General features: G+C 46.0%; 1 protein-coding gene and 1 non-coding gene across 2 annotated transcripts in view; both read right to left on the reverse strand.

Annotated features, from left to right (window-relative positions):
- Window positions 1-23,339, reverse strand: part of TBXAS1 (thromboxane A synthase 1) — a 160,216-nt gene that overhangs the window by 33,205 nt on the left and 103,672 nt on the right. The window contains exon 9 of the mRNA XM_003791652.3: window positions 19,202-19,516. Within this exon, the coding sequence (XP_003791700.1) occupies window positions 19,202-19,516 (315 nt within the window). The remainder of the gene's footprint in view (window positions 1-19,201; window positions 19,517-23,339) is intronic.
- Window positions 16,199-16,328, reverse strand: LOC111725904. The gene has a single exon (XR_002773850.1). It is a non-coding gene; the product is annotated as a small nucleolar RNA SNORA70 (small nucleolar RNA).

A 23,339-nucleotide genomic window follows, 5' to 3' on the forward strand; every position in this document is an offset into this window, starting at 1 on the left:
AAAGAAAAACTCCTCCTTCCCTTTCCTAAACTATAACCTTCTAACCCAGTGCTTTTCAACATGTGGGCTGTGATGCCTTAGGGGGAATGGATTCAATTTAGGGGGTTAAGAGCAGCATTTAAAGACACGAAATAGGCTGAACAGGAAAGAGAGCAGCTTGCACATGAAAGGTGACATGTTGTGGTTTCATAAAACTTTTATTTCATGCACAGGGCTGTGTGTACAGGGTGGAGTTGTAAATTATATTTCTGGTGATGGGGCTGTAGTCCAAAAAGTCTGAAAAACAGCTATGCTGCCAAGAAAGCCCTGCTGTGCTGCATGCCCTGGTCTCTCCTTCACAATCTGGTCCCTTTCACTCTGTTAGTGTCCCTGGGAAAGCCAACCTCCCTGAAAGCATAAAGATGCTAACGTCCCACTAGTCCAGTGGTTCTCAATCTTCCTAATGCCGTGACCCTTTGCTACAGTTCCTCGTGTTGTGGTAACCCCAACTGTAAAATTATTTTCATTGCTATTTCATAACTGTAATTTTGCTACTGTTATGAATCGTAATGTAAATACCTGACATGCAGGATATATTTAGGCGACCCCTGTGAAAGGGTCGTTCGACCCCCAAAGGGGTCGCGACCCACAGGTTGAGAACCGCTGCACTACTTGGTACCATTCCCTAGGAGAGAAGCCCCCTCTGCCCTGCCAGAGCAGAACCAGGAGGGGTTAAGCTATTTATGAAGTGAAGTATAGAGTTGTCTGATTTGTCCAACCAAAATATAAACATGGGCTAATGAGAATTTCAGATATACAATGACTAATTTTTTAGTATAAGTATGTCCCAAATATTGCAAAGATATACCCCCAAGTTAGTTACTGTTTCTCTGAAATTTAAATTTAACCAGACACCTGTATTTTATCTGGCAAACAGGAGGGAAAGTTTCAGAAGATTAAGACTTTTTAATGCTTCAAAGTACAAAACTTCATATTTTAATATGATCATAAATTAACAGCCTTATTGTGTTATGTAAATTTATGTTAAGTTATTCACTATCTGTCATCATTCCCCAATAAAAATGGTATATATGGCATTTAGAAAAAAAAAGACATCTCCTGATAAGAGTTCACTAGGCATTTTGGTGGCACTGATTGCCGCTGGTTTGCCTGAATGCTACAGCCACACACTCACAGGGCCAGTTCCTTGTGAGTGACTCATTGAATTACTTATGGTCTGTTTGGAATCCTCAAGAACAATCGCAGTGAGTGGCCAGTGGTTGCTTTCTCTCCATTTTAAGGCCTTTCAGAAGAAACACAGCTTAGTGCTGAAGGAACAGGCGAGAGCATCCCTGCCTTTCAGCTAGGGGTGGGCTGTCTCCTACCCTGCTGTGCAATATGAAGGTGGGCTGTCCGGGGCAAGCAACAGGCAAATAATACGATCTGAATCTCTGTGCGGTCCCGGGTTTTGGTGACTACACACAAAGGAAAAGAAGCCATTTGAGTTTTACCCTTTCTACAGCACAGTGAATGTCCACTGGTCAGCTAATGTAATATTCAGGACACTAATAGCTGTGCTCCATCAGCCTATCTTTACATTGATTGGCTTAGTTTCATTACTGATGACTGTCATCCTCTTAAAGGCTCCTCATACACCATCACTTTTTTGCTTTTTTTTTTTTTTAAGAGACAGAGTCTTACCGTATCGCCCTCAGTAGAGTGCGGTGGCCTCATGGCTCACAGCAACTCCTGGGCTTAGGTGATTCTCTTGCCTCAGCCTCCCAAGTAGCTGGGATTACAGGCACCTGCCACAACACCTGGCTACTTTTTTGTTTCCAATTTGACTTGGTTCGGGTTCGAATCCACCACCCTCGGTATATGGGGCTGGCGCCCTACCCACTGAGCTACAGGCGCCGCCCTATCAGTATTTTTATTTTAGTTTTTATAACTAAAAAAAAAGTTGTGGGGAGGGGGAAGGGAAAATGGAGGGGGGGGAATGGGTGGAGGGAGGGTGATTGGAGGTATCATTTCTATGGTTTATCTTACAAGGGTACAAGTGAATCTTTCTAAGAGTAGAATATGATTGTCTTAGTACAACAATGAAGAAAATGACATGAAGGCTATGTTAACCAGTTTGATGAAAATATTTCAAATCGTATATGAAAACACCACACTGTACCCCAGAATTGGATTAATGTACATAGTTATCATTTAATAAAATAAAAAAATAAAAAAATAAAAAAGTTGTGGTTGCTGTGAAGGCTATGTTAACCAGTTTGATGAAAACATTTCAAATTGTATATAAAACTAGCACATTGTACCCCATGATTGCATTAATATACACAGCTATGATTTAGTAAAAAAAAAAATAGTTGGGGAACACTGCTTGTGGAAGACATGTCCATGTCTGTGCTAAAATGGTGGGAGGAGGGTAATCTTGCTCAGGGCTGGTGTCACCCCCCAGATTGGTGCAGACAGTGAACCTCAGTGGAGGACAGGAAGCCACAGGGTCTTCAGGACCCTTTGGAGAATGCCAGGCCAGGCTTAGAAAACAGGCTGTTTACAGAAATTACAAATAATTTCGCTCATCTAAAACAGAAATAGAGACACTGAGGAAGGTGTCCAGCTGGTGTGTCAGCGTGGCCCTGGGCTTGCTTGCTCACGGCAAATGCAGACTCTCCCTGCTCCAAAAAATGGGGGTGTAGGAGAAAGGGCACAGTTAGAGAGGATGACAGGTTCTTAAGACACACGGAACAACAAGCATGGGTCTGGGAGTCAGGAAACTCACCAAAACACAATGTCATCTGGGTCATATCCTTTGCTCCAGCTTTCTCAGGTACAAAATAAAGGGATTAGATTAACAACAGATCTCTCAGTTTATTTCAACTTTAAATTTCATTCATTCAACTAACACTGAGCACCCGCTACATGAATTGATGAGAAAGAGGATGCCGCTCGGGGTGCCAACAGCTGGGCTTGCCTGGGCCAACATGCAGAAGTGAGTCATCCCACCTCTGAGAAGGATGGGGGGACAGGATAGGAAGGTCCTTCTCAGGTGGCTGGCTTCCAGCTCTCTGAAAATGACTAAGAAAGGTAAGTTCCAAGCAGGAAAAACTGTGTTTTCCTTGGTCATTCGTTCTCCCAGCCAAGGAGCGAGAGGCCACTGATGACCAGGTTGGATAGCAGCGAGGTGCTGGCTTCTGGAAGTGTGCACCTGAGACGGGCAGCAGGGACAGATTGACCCAAGGACCACTCCCATTTCAGTGGGTTCACATGAAGGAAACCTGCCTTGCACCTCCAAAGGCTTTGAAATTGTACACAGGAAATAACACTAGGAGGCCTGGTGATGTTTCTTTCAGTTGAAGGTCATACCTTTAGAGAAGAAAAGCAAATATGGAAATTTACCAGGATCCTGTTTAGATGCCAGCAATAGGCACGATTTGTTTTGCTAAATTACGGTCTATATCACTAGAAATCTCATGAGCTTGAGAAGGACACCCACAGGCCTTATTAAGTGGGCTTTAAGCTAAAATTTAAGGGACGGGGAGAAAAATGCTACTAGATACGGCGAAAATTGACAGGTTTGACACATGAATTATTCCCGAGGGGAAGAAGCTGTCTGTCTGAAACCCAAGGGACAGAATGAATAAAGAACTACCTGATAGGGTGGATTTTACATAGAAAAAGACCCAGTGTTACATGGAAATATTGATAGAATTTTATTTTAAGGCACCCAAGGGCAGACAAGGAGAATGTAAATTTGTCAAATGTTAAGCAAATAGAAACAGTATATTTCTTGGCTTAGGGTTTTTTCTTTCTTTGGCTATTTATTTTTATGTTGTTTGATCTATTTACTGGTTATTGAAGTAAATTGGTTTTTTTTTAATGGTAAATATGGACAATCTTGAATTCCTAGGATTTCTCAGTTGCTATAAGCCAAGGACACAAGTAAAAAATGCCATTTATTCTAATGTCCTTAGGGATTTAGTGGTGGCAGACAGGGAGGGGACCCCTGGGGAGGGGGAAAAATGACTTTGGAGACTTTCCAACATCCTGACAGAGATCTGGCTAACCACAGTGGTGACAAAACAGAAGTCACCGTGTATGGAAATGTGTGCCATTCCCCTTTGTTCTCATAGAAGTTTCTCCCACAGACCCAGCGGTCATTCCTGAGATAACACCAAGGGACTTTGGAGCCTGGATTCAAATACAGTCTGTCTACTTTGAGCTAGTCACTTACTCTCTGAGTTTCAATTTCATTTTAATCTTTAAAATGGGGGAAAATAATAGCATTGGTTATTAAATTTGCCTGGCTGAGAACCAAGCACAGAGCATGTAAACGTTCAATGAATGGTAATTCTTATCGTTTCTATCATAATTATTATCAATATCACTTGATGCTGAATACGTGATCCCAAAGGATCACTGCTTGATGAAAGCAAGCTGGAACCAAGGCGTTCCTATAGCAGACCTTAACACTGACAGCACAGACACCAGGGAATTACACTCGGCCAAGGCCACAGCATGAGCACTGAGAAGATGGATGACACTCCCTGAAATCGTGCAAGTGGCCCTCGGTGAATCAAGCCCAGAAACAAACCCTGAATGACACAAGTGTTATGGAATGTGGGATATTGCCATTAGAAAACTCTAGGAGACTTTCAATTTACCCAATACTCTCGGTCAGCAGGGCCTATTTCTTTATGGAGTGGGGTCAGATTTATTTAACACATAAAAATGATTATGAATAATTATAGTGCTCCATAAATGTTTACTGCTATGATGGTAGTAGTGGTGGTAACCATCATTAGCAGCTTTCAGGTCTACAAATTTCTAATTTGCAGCCAGGCTAGGGAATCATCAAATGAGATTTTCAGAGGAAGGTGAAAGGAGAGAGAGAGAAAAAGAAAGAGAGAGACTCTCCAGCTCCATCCCCACAGCCAGAAACCCTTTCTCCTAATTCCGAGGTAAAGCATGGGTCTGCAATGGAACCCCCTAGGTTTCGGTTGTCTTGTGTGTAAGAGGCAAAAATGGCCCCTCACACTCCTAGAGTTGGGGTACAGACCAGACGACCTCTTGGGTTTGGGTTTAGTATAATTCTGTGAGGTGCTTTCATATATGCTCAGTGTCACTAGAGCAATCATCTCGTGGAGCTTGCCAGGGATTTGTTCCTGTTTATTGTTTTTTGTTCTCTGGATGTGCTGGATCTGACCACCGAATGGTCACATACACCCCACTACTTCCTGAGAATCTGACTTTTCTCAAAAGCAAACAGTGGCTCCAATAATTATGCAGAATACTCATGAAGTCAGTCCTGCCATTGACAATGCAACCCAAGGTCACTAAGTAGGTTTGCATCTACACCTCACGGGCCTATGGCCATTTCTTCACCCTGACCATATCTTAGACTCCCATGGGGGCTTTTAGGAAGCCCAGGCCTCTCTCCAGACTAAATCAAAATCTCCAGGTGTGGTTCCCAAGCATCTATGAAAACTTTGTAGCAGTTCCTGCGGACATGGAAATACCCCGGGCTGCTCTTGGGCCTTGATTTGCATGTGGGCCTATGATGAGACTGGGTCTTGGGCAGGAAAGGATAGATAAAGGAATTTGATATTGTTACTTGATACTGTCTCAGGTTGTCTGAAGTTTGTCTCCTGGGTGGGAGGCAGGGAGCACATTCCCAGCCTCAGGACACCCATTTCCCAAGGACTTTTCTCAATTGAAATGAAAATAGCTGCCTAGGGTGGGCGTCAAGCCTGTGCTGACAGCGCACCAGGAGAGGGAGGACAGTGACTGTCCTCTGCAGAGGCAGCACCAGTGACCCACAGAGGGCGGGGGCTGTGGACAATTAGGCAAGACAAATAAATGTCTCAGATGCTTTAAATGGTAAAAATAAACTACAAGGAAATGCAACTAGTAGAACCTTCCAGAGAGATGGAACCCAAAGAGAAAGCCTGGAACGGTTGAAGAACTTTCTGCAAGGAACAAGACAAGACCATTCACAAATGAAAGTGAGAAAAGGCCAGCACAGTGGCTCACGGTTATAATCCCAGCATTTTGGAATGCTGAGGCAGGCAGATCACTTGAGGCCAAGAGTTCAAGACCAGCCCAGTCAACACAGTGAGACCTCATCTCTATAAAAAATAAGAAACATTAGCGAGTGTCATGGAGGGCACCTGTATTCCCACCTACTCTGGAAGCTGACATAGGAGGATCCCTTGAACCCAGGAGTTTGAGGTTGCCGTGAGCTGGGCTGATGCCATGGTGCTCTAGCCTGGGCAACAGAGTGAGACAGATTGCTTAAATTCAGAATTGGAGGTTTGCACCACTGCACTTGGTGCAGCTTGGGTGACAGAGCAAAACTCTTATTTCTTCTCTAAAAAGAAAAGAAAGGAAGGAAGGAAGGAAGGAAGAAGGAAGACAAGAAAGTGAGAAAATCCCAAGAAGGGTGTCTGCTGAGATAGAACAGTAGTTGTGGGTCACGAGGTCTCTATTTCAGGAAGATTCTTGTCTAAGTGGGTTAAACAGGGACATAGGGGCATCAGGGGAAGGCCTACCGATGTGCTATTCATCTTGTACCATGTGGGCCTCTAAGAAAGAGAATTCATATCCTCAGAGGAGGGACTGTGAAAAACACACAACAAACCCCGAAATTTCCAGGAAAACAGATTATCCTCAGTCCGAGAGCCAAGATGACAGGTCACCGCCAGGCCCAGTAAAGGTGGCCAATGAGGGTATGCACTGTGGGGAGGGCTGGGCTGCTTTGTCCTCCTACACAAGTGGCATTCTCAGTGCTATGAAGGTGAGGTATGGACACAGCTTCCAGCCCTCCACTCTGGAAGCCCCCCTTTGCAGAAATGTTGTAGCCAGTCAGTCAGGCAGGGACATCACAGTACTGAGGAACCTCATCAGAATACAGAATTGCAGAATATTATAAGCACAAAAACTAAGGCGTCACAGATGAGATGCCAGTCTGTGCTAGGCCCTGGCCTAAGGTACCATCTTGTCTTCCCAAGTTATCTTCTCAATGCCTCCGCCATGGTTAGTCTTTGTGTCAACTTGGTTAGGCTATATTATCCAGTTTCTTCATCAAATACTAATCTTTTTTTTTTTTTTTTTTTGAGACAGAGCCTTAAGCTGTCCCCCTGGGTAGAGTGCCGTGGTATCACAGCTCACAGGAACCTCCAACTCCTGGGCTCAAGCGAGTCTCCTGCCTCTGCCTCCCAAGTAGCTGGGACCACAGGCACCCACCACAACACCCGGCTATTTTTTGGTTGCAGCCCTCATTGTTTGGCAGGCCCAGGCTGGATTCCACCCCGCCACCTTAGGTGTATGAGGCTGGCACCTTAGCCACTTGAACCACAGGCGCTGAGCCTCAAATACTAATCTTGGTGTTGCTGTGAATGAAGCTCTACAAGTGGCCAATTTTAAGAAGGGAGATTATCCTCGATAATGTGGGTGGGCCTCATCCAATCAGTTGAGGGCCCTGAGAGGTTTCCTGGAGAGGAAATAATTTTGCCCCAAGACTTCAGCCATCAACTCCTGCCCCAGTTTCCAAACTGCTGACCTGCCCAGCAGATTTTAGACTTGCAGCCTCCATAATCATGTGAGCCAACTCCTTAAAATAAATTTCCCTCTCTCCCCTTTTGGCTCCATTCCTCTGGACATCCCTGACTAATACAGCCTCTCCTCCCCCAGTGAAATGGGGATGGTGACAGCCCCTACTTTATGAGGTTACTGTAAGGATCAGCTAGCTTTTGCATGTAAAGTACTTAGTTTAGGGTCAGTATATAAACATTCAATTTTCACTATCATCATCATCATCCTCATCGCCAGCAGAGAAGAGGTCTAGTCCAATGTTTTTACAGATAAGGAAACTGAGGCCCAGAGAAGGAGGCCCCAGGTGGCAGCTACATGCATGTCGCGCTGGTTCTATTCTAAACACTGCATGTGTCTTAATCCTGTGACAGCCTCATGAGGAGCATAATGATGCTATCCCCAGTTTTCAGACAGTAAAACTAAGGAATGGAGAGATTATGTCACTGATCCATGTCGTGCTGACACCAGTTGAGGGTCAGCTCAGGACCCCAGTGTGCTGGACTGGCCCTGGTGGAACAAGCACCCAGGCCTCTGGGGTCCCGCCCAGGGTCTCTCCAGGCTTCCTTCTTGGCTGACATGCTCCTTGGTCAGAGAGAAGGCCAGGTTTGGTCCAAGTGTGAGTGGGAGCCCCTCTCTCAGAATAAGCTTCTGCACCCCAGTACCAGCTAAATGTCCCAGAGTGAGGCAGTGCTTGCCCTGATGAGGATGAGAACTGCCTTTCAGACTGGGACCCCAAATGCAGGGACTGATCAGAGGCCAGGGTACATATGTCATTTTCATGAAAATATTTGTTCTTTTAAAAGGCACCCCCTCAACCCCCACCCACTCCCAACACTGGGAACTCTCTCCTTCTCAGCCACTTGAACCAGTTACCAAGCTAAAGTTCTCGCCTATAGCTAAAGAGGTGAGAAGCTTATCCTCTCCCTTCCAGTCTTAAATTACTAATTAAAATGTCCTAGAGACTAAGCCCATTGCAGAAAGAGCCTGGGTGGCTTTCTAAAGCTTCTTGTTCATACCAGAGGGTAGTCAAGTCTCTTCTCTTTATAGTAAGGGTTCTTTTTGCAGGATATCTGTTTTATGTTCCCTACGGCTGTGGCCCCTGTTTGGTCCCAGCAGGGGGACGGGGGCAGTGGAGTTTAATTATATTCCTCCTATAGGGAACATTCAAGGAATGAGGCTTTGAAAAACAACTCTGCTACCAAAAGGGAGAAAAAAAAAATCAAATTAAGCAAGCTCGAGAAACAGGCATTGCCTTTTGTGTCCTAGAGACTCAATCTAAATATTTAAATTTTAAAGACAGATTTCTAAATGCTTAACTTTATAAACCTTACACATTGCAATTCATTGGGGAGTCAAACATCCCTTCTGATCTGGAATATTTATACGTCTGGACTAACAAGCTTTTGTAGTTGATATTTTCACATATGCCATATTCAGTTCTAAAACACAATCTAAAAAAGAAAAATCACACAACCCAAAACATAATGCTGCCCACAGTCCTGGGGCAAAACAGTCTTAGCAGAAAACAGGGTGAATTGAGTGTCTGGGCCACCAGCAAACATTTTGGAAGGGTCCCTTATTTTTTACTGATTTCCCCATTTTCCTCCTCTCGGCTCTGAGAGGTCCAGTGACTGGCTACGAGGGGCGTGGAGGGAGCCCCCAGGCAGAAGCTATTAATACACTGCCATCCCATGGACACTCCATTACCATGAGCTGAGAGAGGAGTGAGGAACGGGCTCGAAGGCGGATGTTAGTAGAGCTGGGATGGTAGGTAGTAAGTGCTTTGTTCCTGGCAGCATTCACGCTTAGGTACATGGTCTTCTTTCAGATATCTTTCTTGGGTGAGAGACTGTCCTAGGCAGCCCCCAAAGTCTCCTCAGTTCCAAGGGCCCAGGTTCCCTTCTTCCCTTGGCATGACATGTTCTGGGCATCAGAACGTGGGTTTGTGCAGTGCCCCACAGTTGTAGGGCTGTAGGGATCCTGAACATGGCCTTCCACCTGCCCCCATCTCCCTGGGCAGTGGCCCTCTGCCCTGACTCCTCCATCTCCCTCTGCCCCAGGATGCAGTAACCCACACGCATTACCCAGCTGGTCTCCCTGCCCCTCCCCACCTCAGACCTGCACTCAGTTTGCAGTTAGAAAAGGAGGGATGAGCTAGCATCCATTCACTCACTCCCTCAGTGCCCATTTCTCATGTGCCAGGCACTGTTCTAGGCCCGGGATTTGCCAGTGCACCTAGCAGGCGAGTCTCTTGCTCCTCAGGGCTCACGTCCTAGTGGGGATTTGATGCCATTAAGAGCAGTGGCATATTAATGATGGATAAGGACGACCCTGCTAATATTGACGTTTTAAGCCCAGTGATAGGGCTGACGGACAGTTTTTTTTTTTTTTTAAGCTCCCACTTGACTGGTGTTACAGTGGCTTTGGTCAATAAAGTCCGGAGAAAGCTAAAAAAAAATTAAAAAACTTATAGTCCTAGCACTTTGGGAGGCTGAGGCAGGAGGATCAACTGCTTGAGGCCATGAATTCAAGGTTGCAGTGAGCTATGATTCTGGCCACCGCGCTCAACTCCGGGCAAGAGTGAGACCCTGTCTAAAAAAAAAAAAGAAAAGATAAAAGGAAAGAAAAGTGTGTGCTTATTCTTTTATTTCAAAAGCTAATTTTTTGAAATAAAATGGATTCTTTTAAGAGCCCATGATGTGAGCAATAATTAAATAAATGAGTCATTCAGCTGTGACTCTAGCTTAACACCAAGTGGACCGACAGAATGCTGGGCTTCACCTGTGGAGTCAACTTTCCCAAGTTTATTTTTAATTCTTGCTTTTCTGGATTGATGTGAACCAACCCCACCAGCTTCTTTGCTTAGCAAAGCTTGGCCCCTCTGGAGGCCCAGCTATTGAATATAAAGTACTCTGATTTGCTACATAAAAGGCACCACATTTATGTTGATTGGTGTGGCCCACTCCTGGGAGGGACATCTCTTTGTAGGTCTCCCTCCCTCTGCTCTTCAGGGACTTGGGAGGGGGAGGACTTGGAGCATTAATTGCTAAGAATTCAAAGTGCTGAGTTGCCACACTTGATTAATCTGGGCAGCCCAGAAAACGCCTGCAGGACAGCTCCCCGCCCATATGCACGTGGGACCTGGCTACTGTGCAGGGTTCTGGGATAGCTGGGGGCTCCCAAGTGGACAGTGGGAGAGGGAAGATTCTAGGCCTCTCCAAATCTGGGGAATAGAGCCAGAACAAGAATAGAGGAAAGAAAGGAGGGAGAAAGACTAGAAGGGAGGAGACAGAGAATGGGGCATGAGGGCGGGATGGCAGGCAGCAGAAGGAGCGGGGAGGGAGGGAGGATCGCATGGGCCACTAAGCTCCTGGATGCCACAAGGCCTGGGACATGTCTGCCATTGCTGGGGGTCTTGGTTGCAGAGCTCAGGCAGGGTGGGCAGTTTCCCCAGAGGTCACTGTGGGCCTGGGCTTCGGGTGTCTCTAGGGAATATGGAAGACCCCAGAGCCCTGGATAGTGGTAAGGAAGGTCTTGGCACTCACTCATAGCTCAGCTGGCTACCTTCCCACAGGTGTCCCTAGGAAGAGAACGGACAGAAGACCCTGACCACGAAGACCATTCTGTGTATATAATTATCATATGGGTAGTTAAAACTCCAGGCTCTGCCACCTGATCCAGATCGATAGGTTGCCCTGCTTTGGGGACTCCTGAGTTGTCCACTGGGGGGCACAGAAGTTCCTGCCTAATATCCTGTCCTCCTGGGAGCTGGTGCTTTGGTAACTGTAGCCACAACCCCAACTTCAGGGTAGAGTTCTAGATGCACACTCAGACAGGGCCCTCTCTGCAGTCTGTGAAGACTGTCCTGCCCCAGCACAGTTGCTGGGATGCTCCTTCCCTGGGTCCGACACTCCCAGAAGGAAGGCCAGGAGGTGGGCGAGTTGGACACATTTTCAAGGTCTCTACTCCTTAGTATGAAAATAATAGATTCTGTTCTAGGATGCCAGAGAAATAGCACGAGGGCAACTTCCCTTTGCCCGAGACACTCTGGTATGGCCTCTCAGCCAGCACCCAAATCTACAGTGCACAACAAAGGCTTCCCGTGGGAGCTGAAGGGCCGGGTAGGACCCCTGCGTAGGGGTGGGCCTGGTGGTCCTATTGAGTGTGGTGGTCTCTGGTCCACACACAGGCCCTGAGAGAAGGCTCTGGTTGACATTTTCTTCTACTTTGAAGATGACTTTAAGTCAGCGGTTATCAACCTGTAGGTCATGACCCCTTCGTAACCATGAAAATACATTGCGGCATTAGGAAGGTTGAGAACCACTGCTTAAAGTCAACCCAAAAGCTCCTCACAGTTTCCTTTCATGGAGAAAATTATTTAAGGAAGCATGATGGTTTTAGGCTTAATTTAGAAGGATTAAAACACCTCGAACATATATTAGAATTGGATAATTCCTGCATCACTTTATCTCCCACTCAATAGTGTGGCATCACTATTATTGGCATAATCTTGAAACCATCGAGATTTATTAACAGAAAGAAAAATCACTGTACAACATCAGTACTTTAACCATCATTAGGAATAAATACTTGCTATGTACATCACTGCTAACCTGGCTCCTCGAGTATGGGCCGGCAACATTGGCGTCACCTGGACCCTTGTTAGAATTGCAGACTCTTAGCAACACTCCCCTCCACACCTGCAGAGCAGAATCTATGGTTATAACAAGATCTCCAGGTGATTCCTATGTACATAACATGTACATAAATATTTCTTTTTTAAAAAAAATTTAGATTAATGTAAGGGTATATGCGATTATATTACATCTTTTGCATTTGTTAGGGAAATTTCAAGTTGTATGTGAGTCCTTCACTCCAGAGGTGTGCCATTTACATCTATATCGTGCCCTTTATGTGAGAGCTTACTATGTCCCTTCCCCTGCTAGTTGTTTTATATTTCCACTTCCAGGCTATAAGTTGTTCTCTGTTCCTACCTCTTTCCTTGCACCTTGTTCCTTTGTGTTCTCTTGTCCTGTTAAGGGATTTATAGGTGGGGGAAGGACTCAGGAACCACTAAGCCCTGTGTGGTCCTCACTGCAGGACCCCAGCAGCCCTGGGCAAAGGGGAGGAGAATTTCCCAATGGGGGAAAACCCGTTTCCAGTCTTTCCTTTGATCTCACGTGCCCTGCTCCCTGTGTGAAGATTGAACCTGGGTGGGATCCAAACTGGGAGACATTTTTTTTTCTATAGTGCGGAGGAATTCGTCTTAAGCTATTCACATTTTTTCACCCTCCCCCTGTGACAAAGGACATGTATTTATGAAATAGCTGGTTGGGGGTAAAATGGCTATTTTGCTGTACCACAGAATATGCTTTTCTTCCCTTTGAGATCCTCCGCTGCTTCAAGGAACAAATCCCCAACCTTGCTCACATTAGCAGCATGAGCTAATCAGCTGAAATAACCAGCACAGAATGTTCTTTTATCCTTAAGAGAGAAAGAAAGAGTAAGTTGTATTTTAATTAGATATTTATAACGGTTACAAAGCAGCTCTTCAAGAGAAGTTTTAAGAATTTGGCCTTCCTTCTAAAGCATAACTGTGTTCAAATTATCCTAAAGAGAGGCTGTATATCAATCCAATCCAGTTTGTGATAAATTTACAACTGGATCTGCACAGCAGATTTATAACAACAATTAAGCAGAAGGAAAATAGGTCATAAATTTTGGCTGGCACAGTCTGGAACCAAAGAGAAGAGAAGAGAATGGTTCAGCCAGATCAAAAGTCAATAATTTCAACATAAAGTACTAAAGCTATAACAAAAGCAATTTATATGAAAACAAGGGTTTTTTTTCCCCTTTTCATCCTTTTCAAAATTGTATATTGGAGAACGCAATGAAGCAACCACATGACAAAGGCCTTATTAAATAATTGGTGTGTTTTCTCAATTTTATCAGTGTTGCAAATGGTACCGACCCTTCCTGCTCCTTCACTATTGAATTTAATGAACATACCTCCTCTTCAATATGACAAAGGCAACATGGAGAAACAAGGGAGTTCTCTAAGAGACTGGGAGACAGGAGAAAGAAGATTTTAAGGGAGGGAGGGCTAGACGAAATTCCCAAGCCAGGTGATTTAGAAGAAAAGTCATGTGGCTGAGAAAGCAGCAGCCTGGAGACATGAATTATAAAGGGCATTGTAACTGTTTTAGAGACTGAAAGAACAGTCAAGATCACTTGGGTCACAACAGGTGGCAGGAGATGGGCTATTGCTGGGCAGAACATGTGGGCTGCCAAACGTGTACAGAGCATGGCACAGTATTCTTGGATGTGACAGAAGTTTCCTTCCGTTACAGGAAGAGTATCTTTGTTGTTGACCTTCCGGCCTGACGTTTATACTCTTTGAGTGGTAGAGGCTGCAATAAGGACCTGCTGACCACTTGGCATATAATGGCCACATCATTTACAAGAAGTGCAGGCTGCTCTAGGCACTGTCAGATGTAGATCTTTGGTTTTGGAAATCCGGTTTTTAAAAGCTCAGAGGGAAGGTGAGGGTGATCACATAACAAGGAACTGGAAAGTAGCAGCTTTTAATCTTGGGACCACAGATTCTTGACCGCCCAGTACATGGGTGGACAACTGCTGACAACCTGGAAGCCATGTACCCCATTCTCAGTCACAGGGATTTAGAGACCCACCCCTCTCCCATTCAAGGTCTGAGTGGTTCACGTGAGGTCCCCCCAGACAACAACTCCAGGATGGGGCAGACCCACTGTCCTTTGAGTCCAGTGAGTGGTGGAGGGCTGGGTGCTATCACTGAGATGGGATGAGACTTTTGCTGAGAATTCCAGGAAAGAGAATCTTGCCTTTTTGTGCTGGACATGAACTAGCTCTCCACTACCCCCATCCTCAGGTTACATAGACAGAGGGTTTAAGGAAAACTTGGCAAAGCAAGGAGTCATCAGCCTAGGAGAGTGTGTCCCAACCCATTCCAAGCCAAGGGAGGGGGGCCCCAATAGGACCACTCATGATGGGGGCAGCGGCCTCAGGCTAGCAGCCTGGTTTCATTCTCCTTGGTCATCTGCTTATGCAGCAGAATTGCTCATTGGCCCTCTTTGCCTATTTGAGCAAAGGAAAAGTAATTGGGGAGAGATGGCAGGGCCAAAGGCACAGTCACCATTGGTGAGGACAAGATATGTCTTCTGCATGGACACTATGGAAGGCATCGAAGCTCGTGCCATCTTGCATTTCTCACCGAGCAGCCGTGAGCAGGAGCTGGTGGCTGGAGCTGGAGCCCATCTCCTTATTAGGAAATTCCGGAGTGGGGACATCCCAACAGCCCTCCTCCATCTGCTCCACATCGGGGACCATCTCAGCATCTCAGGGAGCAGCCCCAGGAAGGAGGGATTTGGGGATCTGTTCGTAAGCCAGAGGGTAAAGGAGAGGAGAGTCAACAGATCACGCCTCCCCAGGGCAGGTTCTTCAGGCCATCGGTCAGCCTGAGCTAGGGGACAGGACAGGGTTGAATTAGATGTGAGACTAAAGTTTTCATCTGGACTGAACCAAACTGGTCTGGACTTTTAATGGCTAAAAGTAACCAGAAACCTTTAAGATCTATCTGAGGTACCATCAAGAGCAGGGCAAGGAGAGCCATCGCGGCATATTTAAAGGAAGTAATTGGCGGAAACACCAAATAGTTTCCTATTTTTACCTCATTGAGTTCAGACTGTTCAGAATATTGGCAACACAGCTGTCTTGATACTTCCGGATGAGATCCTCCCTGAGATGTGTGTTAGAGTCATAGAGTGGAGAAGCGGGGAGAGGGAACAAGCCAGGTCCCAGAGACAGGGCTGGAGCCCCCGTAAGAGGTCACACCCGAAAGGCAGCCCTGCCCTCCACAGTTTTGAGCTCTGGGATAAGCTCCAGAGCCAGCCTGGGTTGAGATGTCTGTCACTGTCCCTGGAAGAGTCCTCACGCGCAGTGCAGTAGCTGCTTTTTCTCCTGGGGGGTAGTGCACAGCTCCCATCTGAATCTCACAGGGTGCTGCTGTAAAGGGAAATGGCCCAGGGAGGAGAAACCCTAGAGCTCAAATGCAGCAATCTCATTGATAGATACACAGGAGGGGCCACTAATGAGGCCTGGGATACTACAGGGATGTCGCGGAGGAGCGAGACCAGCGCATTCTCGTGCAGGGGGTCTACAGAGCCCCAGAGTCTGGCATTAACTGGCACTCAAGAAATATTTGTTGAATGGAAACCAGCAGGAAAATGATAACAAGTCATACTTTACATGCAAATTTTCAGGAATATTTTTAGGAAAATATCTAATGTGTGAACATCTAATCTGCATTTCCATGTCCTGACAGATGGCCCATATTAACAGAGCTCTGATTATAGTAAAAAAAAAAAAAAAAAGAAAAGAAAAGAAATGAAATAAATGAAAGAGGAAGGAGAGAAGGAAAGAAAAGGAAAAAAGAAAACCTACAAATACTCAGTGCGGGAACACCCTGTGTGAGGCTAGACAAGGCGGTGCTGTTGTGCCTGTCACATTTACTTAGTTATTTGTTTAAATTTTTTTCTACCTCGTGGGCAGTGCAAAACCAGAGACATGAACATACATTGGAAAAATCTGACCCCAAGGTCCCTTAGAGCGACCCATACAAGCACAGGCTGCGTACGCTGCGGGGGTTGCTCTTTGCAGCCACTGTGTACCCAGCCCCCACAAGGAAAGGAGCATGGTGGGTTGACTGGCGGTAGCCAAATTAATTTTTTTAAAGAGACAACCTCTATTTATTCCCATTTCTCAGAAGCTGTCCCAACTATTACCTAGAGAAAGAAGGTAACGGGGCTTAATGGCTGGGATGGGGCTTTAGACCTTGTGTTTTCTTAGAAGAAGATTGTGGGCCTGAGAGTCAAAGGCTGTCTTCTCAAAATGGATCCAGGGACCACCTGCACCAGAATCTCTGGGAATGTTTACTAAAAATTCTTGCTCCTGGGCTCCAGCCCTGGGATCAGCTTTGAGGAATTATAATTCCTGAGGGCAGGGCCCTGAAATTCTATATTGTTTAGAATATGTATTCTCTTTCCAGATTGTTCGGTATATACTAAAGTTTGAAAAACTTTTCCTGCTACAATCTCTTTTTTTGCCCATGAGGCCTCAGTGCCTGGTGACATTCCCCCATAGGAAGGAGGAAGAAGCCCTATTTGCAGGCTGGAGGGATTAAAGGTGGCCAGAGTTTGTGGGACACCATCGCCCTCTTTGAGGTCACGGCCAGTTACAGCCTTGCCAGAGGGAAGGGGTTTGTGCCTGAGGGCCTTCAGATGGACACACTGTGTCCTCCAGGTAGGTTAATATAACCAGATATAACTATGGGTTGTAGCTGGTGGGACAGACTTCCAAAGCCTGGCAGCTCTCTAAACGACACCACACATTTTAGACTCAATAATTTACTGTCTTCTATTTCCCTGGAGGGTTTGTTTGGCAGGGAGATACTGTTTCATGGCCATAACTTATTGTTTCTCCGTTGGCGATTAAATTCCCTGAAGCAAGGCTCTTGACTTCTGCCTGTTAGAGCCTGGCACTCATTACAACTTCCAGCTCCTTTATTTGACCTGCCTTCTTGTTTATTTCAGGCCAGGGAACCAGATTTCCTTCTAATGTCCTCCTAGGACAACATCCTAATCGTCCTTTGAAAATCACCCTCCCAAGTTCTTGATCACATGACTTGAGTTTGATTGACCTTCAGACTGGGGTCTGATTGATGTAAGCTCATCAGTGTCCCCACTTCCCTGGCCACAGTAGCTGGTTCAAGAATGGACAGTGACCTCTGCATTCTGGTTCGAGTGGCTCTCATGACTTGCTGAGAGTTGTAGGCCACAGACCCTCCCTTGTCCCTCTTATGAGCATGGAAGTAAGTAGTCCTGGACACCCTTGGCAGGTTACTGGAACTTCAAGGGGACAGCGTTACTGAGAAAGGGGTCACTATAAAAAAACATAGCCAAGAACTGGGGAAGAGAGAGACTGGGACCTCTGCACAACTTTGAGGCCTTGATAAAGTTTTGCCTGAGAGGCTCAATTAGGTGTACTCATATAAATATGAATTTAAGAGTTTTTCCTTTGTTTTTTCTTTTGTTTCAGCTTCTATCAGTTTGAGCTGGGGTTTTGTTACCTGTAACTCAGTGTGTCCTAAGAGATGTAACTACCAGCTCCCCTTCCCTCTCTTGCAGTGAAGCGATACCCCACCATCTTTGCTCACTCCCCTTCTCCTCTCCTCAATTTAAAAACAAATAAATAAACAAGTATAGATCAAACACAATAAGATGTGTAGAAGGGTGATTTGGATTCATGGCTGGTTGAGATTCCATGCCCAAAGAATATTGATTAATGGATCAATGTCAATCTTAAGGGAAGCTCTATCCTGTTCAACATTTTAATCAATGACTTGGATAAAATAGGAGACATGCTTAGTAAGTCTCCGATGACACAAAGCTGGAGGAATTGCTAATATAACAGATGGCAGAATCAAGATTCAAAATTATTTTGACTGACTTAAACAGTAATAAAGATAAATATAAACTCTTGCTCAAAAAAATCAATCATATAAGCAGTGGACTGGGGAGCCCCAGCCTGGCAGTTGTCGCAATCACACAGAACTTGAAGTTGACCATAAGCTTGCATTGAGTCCAAAGTTGAGGAAATAAGTAACACAGTAAATGTTTCTAAAAATTTAACAAACTGCTGAAGAGAAGACTAACCTTGCCTCTACTTCCCCAGTAGGATACAGAAGTGGAATTTTCTGGGAAGTGATTTTCCCTCATTATATGAAAAAAAATTTGTAATGGCTCCAATAACAGAATAAGCCACCTTCCAAAATTGTGACTCTAATAGCAATTTTATCAGAATGTAATAGGAACATTATCTTTTATGGTGGTCTTCCTTTTAAAGCACAGATTTTTAAAATAAATCTCTTTAACCACTCATAAGGCAAAGTGGTACGCACATGGGCATCTAGAGAGAAAACCAGGAGAGAAAGTAGCTTAGCCCAGCCTCCTTGTTAGGTCTGCAGCAAGTCCACCCAGAGGGGCCTCGTTTAGACGGAACACTCAGAATCCAGGCTTGGTGCAGCTGACCGGCCCTATTTCATCTTCCCACATTTGTAGCCCTCCCTGTCAGCAACCCCCATCTTTGTTCCTGCTTCAGGTTGGCCCATGTTGTGTCCGCCCCTGCCTTCCAGTCGGCTCCATTTCTGGGCTCACCTGTGCCTCCCTCCATGCATGGCAGCTCTTACAGAGCACTGGGAAGGCCCGCCTCGGGCCCAGCCCCTGACCTTCCACCTGACTCCATCCTGAGTCTTTGCAGCCACCCACCAGCCAGGCCTGGCATCACGGACTGGCCCAGACAGTGAAGGTACACACACAATTTGTCTTTCTTTTTCCTTCTGTTGTTCTCATCACTTCATTTTACTTGCTAACCCAGAGAGATGGAAAAACTGGGAAATGTTCCTATTTGATCTTAGAAACTTAGGATGTGACTTTAGCAAGCTATTAAAATAAATTTCACTTCTGCCAACACAGAATCAATTGCCCTGTGGCAAGGGCAAGCTGGGCAGCTGGGACCAACTTGTACTCACATGTTTCTCCTGGAAAAGGTCCACTTCTCTCAAGAGCTTCTCCTGGCAGTCAGGGTTGGTAGCCAGCAGGTAGGTGGCAAAAGAGAGCGTGTTGGTGACAATCTCATAGCCAGCAATGAGGAATATGAAGGCCTGGCCCACAACCTCATCTACACTCAAAGGCTGGGACAGGGCCCTGGGTGGGTGCTGTCGGGAGGGATCCACCTGGCATTTGGTAGAGGAGAAGACTTCTCGGACGATGTCAAAGTCCTCCACACCCACAGGGCTCGAAGAATTTCGGGCATCCAGGACCATTTGGAGGAAATCTCTCTGCCTCTGAGGGACAAAGGAAGAAAATGCATATGTTGGTGTTCCGTTGCAGGAGCCAGGCTTCTCGGAGAATAAGGAGGAAGACAGATGCATGGGTATAGCTCTTAAAGAGCTCAGTGGGAACAAGGATCCTCGTGGCTGGGTTATCTGAGTTGGTGAGAGCCTGGACACTGCCTGAATGTCCCTCAGCAGAGCACGGCTCCCACAGATCATGGAGCCGCAAGAGCAGCCAGGAATGCTGCTGGGAAGAAAGACCAGGCCGTTCTATCTGGCTGGTTTGGAGAGTTGTTGAGTCACTTTGTTAAGTAAAAAAAGCAAGTCAAGGGACAACATGCACAGTGGCTGTCACTTCTGTCCAAACAGTGAATGTACCATGCATCTATGAAAGTGCATGCCCATCTATGCATAGGAAATACTCTGCAACCTCCCTACCCAACAGTTCCTGGAGCTGGAGGAAGAGAGAAAACAGGGGCAGGAGCTTTCAATCTTTCCTTTATACAGGTTTGTGCTGCTGGTTGGTTGGTTGGATTTCCATCAGCAAAATATCAAAGCATGATTTCCACTGTTCCCTTACACATACTTTAGACTGATAGGGGCAGCTGGATGTGTTCCTCCCATGGTAGCAAGTTAACAGAACTGGGGTGTGGGGAGGAAACTGGATTTGCTGGAGCTTGTCTTCAAAGCCTGTGGATGGTGCCTTCTGTGTCCTGGAGCCTAGTCTCTTTGTCTTGGTTCCTTTTTGTTCCCTCCATAATCCCTTACCCCTGCAGTCCCTAACCCCACAGATCGCAGACATGTACCAGTCCATGGCCAGTTAGGAACCAGCTGCACAGCAAGAGGTGAGTGGTAAGCAAGTGAGCAAAGCTTCATCTGTATTTATAGCCGCTCCCCACTGCTCACATCATGGCCTGAGCTCCGCCTCCTGTCACATCAGCAGTGGCACTAGATTCTTATAGGAGGGAGAACCCTATGCATGAGAGGGAGCTAAGTTTTGTGCTCCTTAGAAGAATCTAATGCTTGAAGATCTGAGGTGGAGCTGAGGTGGTGATGCTAGCACTGGGGACCAACTATAAGTTCAGATTATTATTAGCAGAGAGGTGTGACTGCACAGGGACCATAATAAATCAACTGCTTGAAGACTTATATCAAACCCATTCCTCCCTCTTCCTGGTCTTCATGGAAAAATTGTCTTCCATGAAACCAGTCCCAGGTGCTGAAAAGGCTGGGGACTGTTGCCCTACCCCATTTAAGTGGTTAGAGCTTCCTTACCATTTCCCCTACCTTTTTATCAGTAGTTTGCATATTCTTTATATTTCTACCACCACTAATTGTAACAATAGAAGCATTTCTATATTGCGTTAGTGCTAACAAAGTCTGTTCCTGGCACGTCCCTTCTTTGAAATGCTCTGTAACGTGATGAATGACAACTGATATGTTGCTTTTTTCTGAAGTTTATGGGACTAAAATGGCGAAAGGAGAGTATCAGATCCACCAACAGAAAAATATTATAATTTTGAAGTACTTTATGAGTTATAGCATTTTCTCAACATATTGGCTTCTGAATTTCCTTTGCCTTAATAATCTATGCCACACACATTAGTATCTACTTCCAACTTTTAAGACTGTTGTCATTTCGTATGTGGTTTCTTTTTCTCCTCCATAATATTTGAAGCATTTCCAGGTCAGGACCCTACCCTCACCCCAACCACTGTGCCTAGTATCGCACTGAGCACATGTTAGGAATGCAGTCCATAATTTCACCGATAAAAAAACAATGCAACAGATGCATTTTAAGGACGGATGTGCTGGGTGTGACTACAGCTGCGTGCTATTTAGAGCAGGGGCCTTCGGTCGTGAGACCTTTGCAGCTCCACTGCTTCCCAGCTTTGTGACCTTGCAAGGGGCCTGCTGAGGTCAATATGGTGAGTGTCATGAACCTTGAGGCTAAGGAGGCAAAACCTCAGCTTTCTACCAGCCTGTTTGTGCTGTAACAGCTGAGGAAATGGCAAAGGGTTGGGGATGGACGGTTCCTCATTCCACCCTGGCCTTGCTCACTCTGAATTCCAAATAGCAAAGTTGGCTTTCCTCAGCTTCCCTCCTGCTGCTTGGTCAGCATCTGGGTCTGCTCCCTGGGGGCAGAGCTGGGGCAGGACAAGATGCCACTTGGGGGCACTCTGCTCCCTCAGCTCCTGAAATCCCAGAACACCCCAGACCTCTCAGCCCATCCATCTGGAGCTGTCATACGGTGTGGTCCCTGAGGCCTGGCTATGCTTTGTGGGGGTAGGGGAGGGGAAATGATGGGAAGAGGGCACAGCCGCATCCACAGTGTGTATTTTTCTGGGGCAGAACTGCAGCTGGCATTCTGTCCTCTTATCCCGGCTCAGACAAGCTGCTGGAGTCTTGTAGAAATCTGTCTTGACCTCTGTAGGAGGCCAGAGGAAAAGGCCGCTCTCTAGGGCCTGCACGTTGGAGAGGAACATTAGTATAGACGGGTTTCTTTTATTCCCAGTGTGTCTTGAAGGCTAAATGAACACTGCTCATTTAGGATTGAAACAGCACTGGTTTATGGTTATACCCAAGCAAAATACGCACCCTGATAGATGTAGGTGTCTAATCCACCCACTGGCTAGGGCTTAGAAAAATATTTACCTTTTAACATCTGTGCCGCATTTTCACTGCGCAAACACACATCTGCTTGATGGAATGTATACAGAGTTCAGACGGTTTGAAAGCAAGTTTTCTTAGTAACCGTATAGCTCTGTCTTGACACGGGCGGTCCTGGATTTGTGGTTGGGAGGTTTTTCTCAGATCAACTCATTGTTTGAAACAAATAGCACTAGAGTTTATAAAAGGAAAAGCTCTAGGCAATCCCAGTAATTGGATCTTTAATAACCTCTCACCTCTTAGTAAGTCATTCAGGGCAACAGTTTTAAAATCTTCAGCCTGATTCCACAGTCGGGCTGGAGGCTGTGTGTGTGAGTGTGTGTATGTGTGTCTGTGTGTTGTATGTGACACAGCTCTCAAAGGACAGCCCTTCGTAGTAATGTTGAGGTTTGAAAATGGTTCTTTCTTCATTCTTCCTCCCCCGGGCTCCATCCTCACTCTGCTGAGAAGTATGAACCCAGGTAAGAATATCTGTCCTGTCCTTTCAGGCCTCAGAGCCCCGCCAAGGATGCCAGTTAGCTGACACCTCCAAGGGCATTCAGATGGAGTTCACGTGGTGTGAACCAAGGGGCCGTGAGCCTGCCTATACCTTCCTGTGCTTTCTGGATGCAGGCATGTTTGCTGCCCAGCACCCAGGATGTGAAGCAGGGGAGGACAAACTTCTGCCTCAGGCTTCTCAGTGCATTGAGCTGCCAACTGACCTCAGTGTCATTCCAGGCCAAGGCCTTAGCCTTTGGACCTCAGAACTCTTCTGCGCTACCCTGTTGAGAAACCCTTTTTAAAGTTGCACCTTGCACAAATCAGTTAAGGCACAGCCATTTTAGCCCTGTTTTTCCTTGTAAGTAACTTTCTTCCAGGCAACCCGGCCCTGAGAGGATAGCACTTACACGGGCACAGGCATATCCAGGATGGAAATTACCCTTCATCACACTGAAAACTTCTCTTTCTGTTTTTAGCTGAGTTCAATCAACATTTACTTGATTCTTGCTCTGTGCTGAGCGCAGTGCAAGTCTCTAAGGAGGAAAGAAAACTCTAGGTCTTGTGTGAAGCATACTAAGGAGGCCAGAGGGCCCCTCAGCCACGACTTTTGTGGTCACACCCTTCATGCTGAAAGGGGATGTGGAGTGGAGTGACAGTTGCCTGAACCCTCTCTAATATTTATGCT

Source organism: Otolemur garnettii, unplaced genomic scaffold (genome assembly GCF_000181295.1).
Source record: "Otolemur garnettii isolate 467f Iridium unplaced genomic scaffold, OtoGar3 scaffold00049, whole genome shotgun sequence".
Lineage (NCBI taxonomy): Eukaryota > Metazoa > Chordata > Mammalia > Primates > Galagidae > Otolemur > Otolemur garnettii.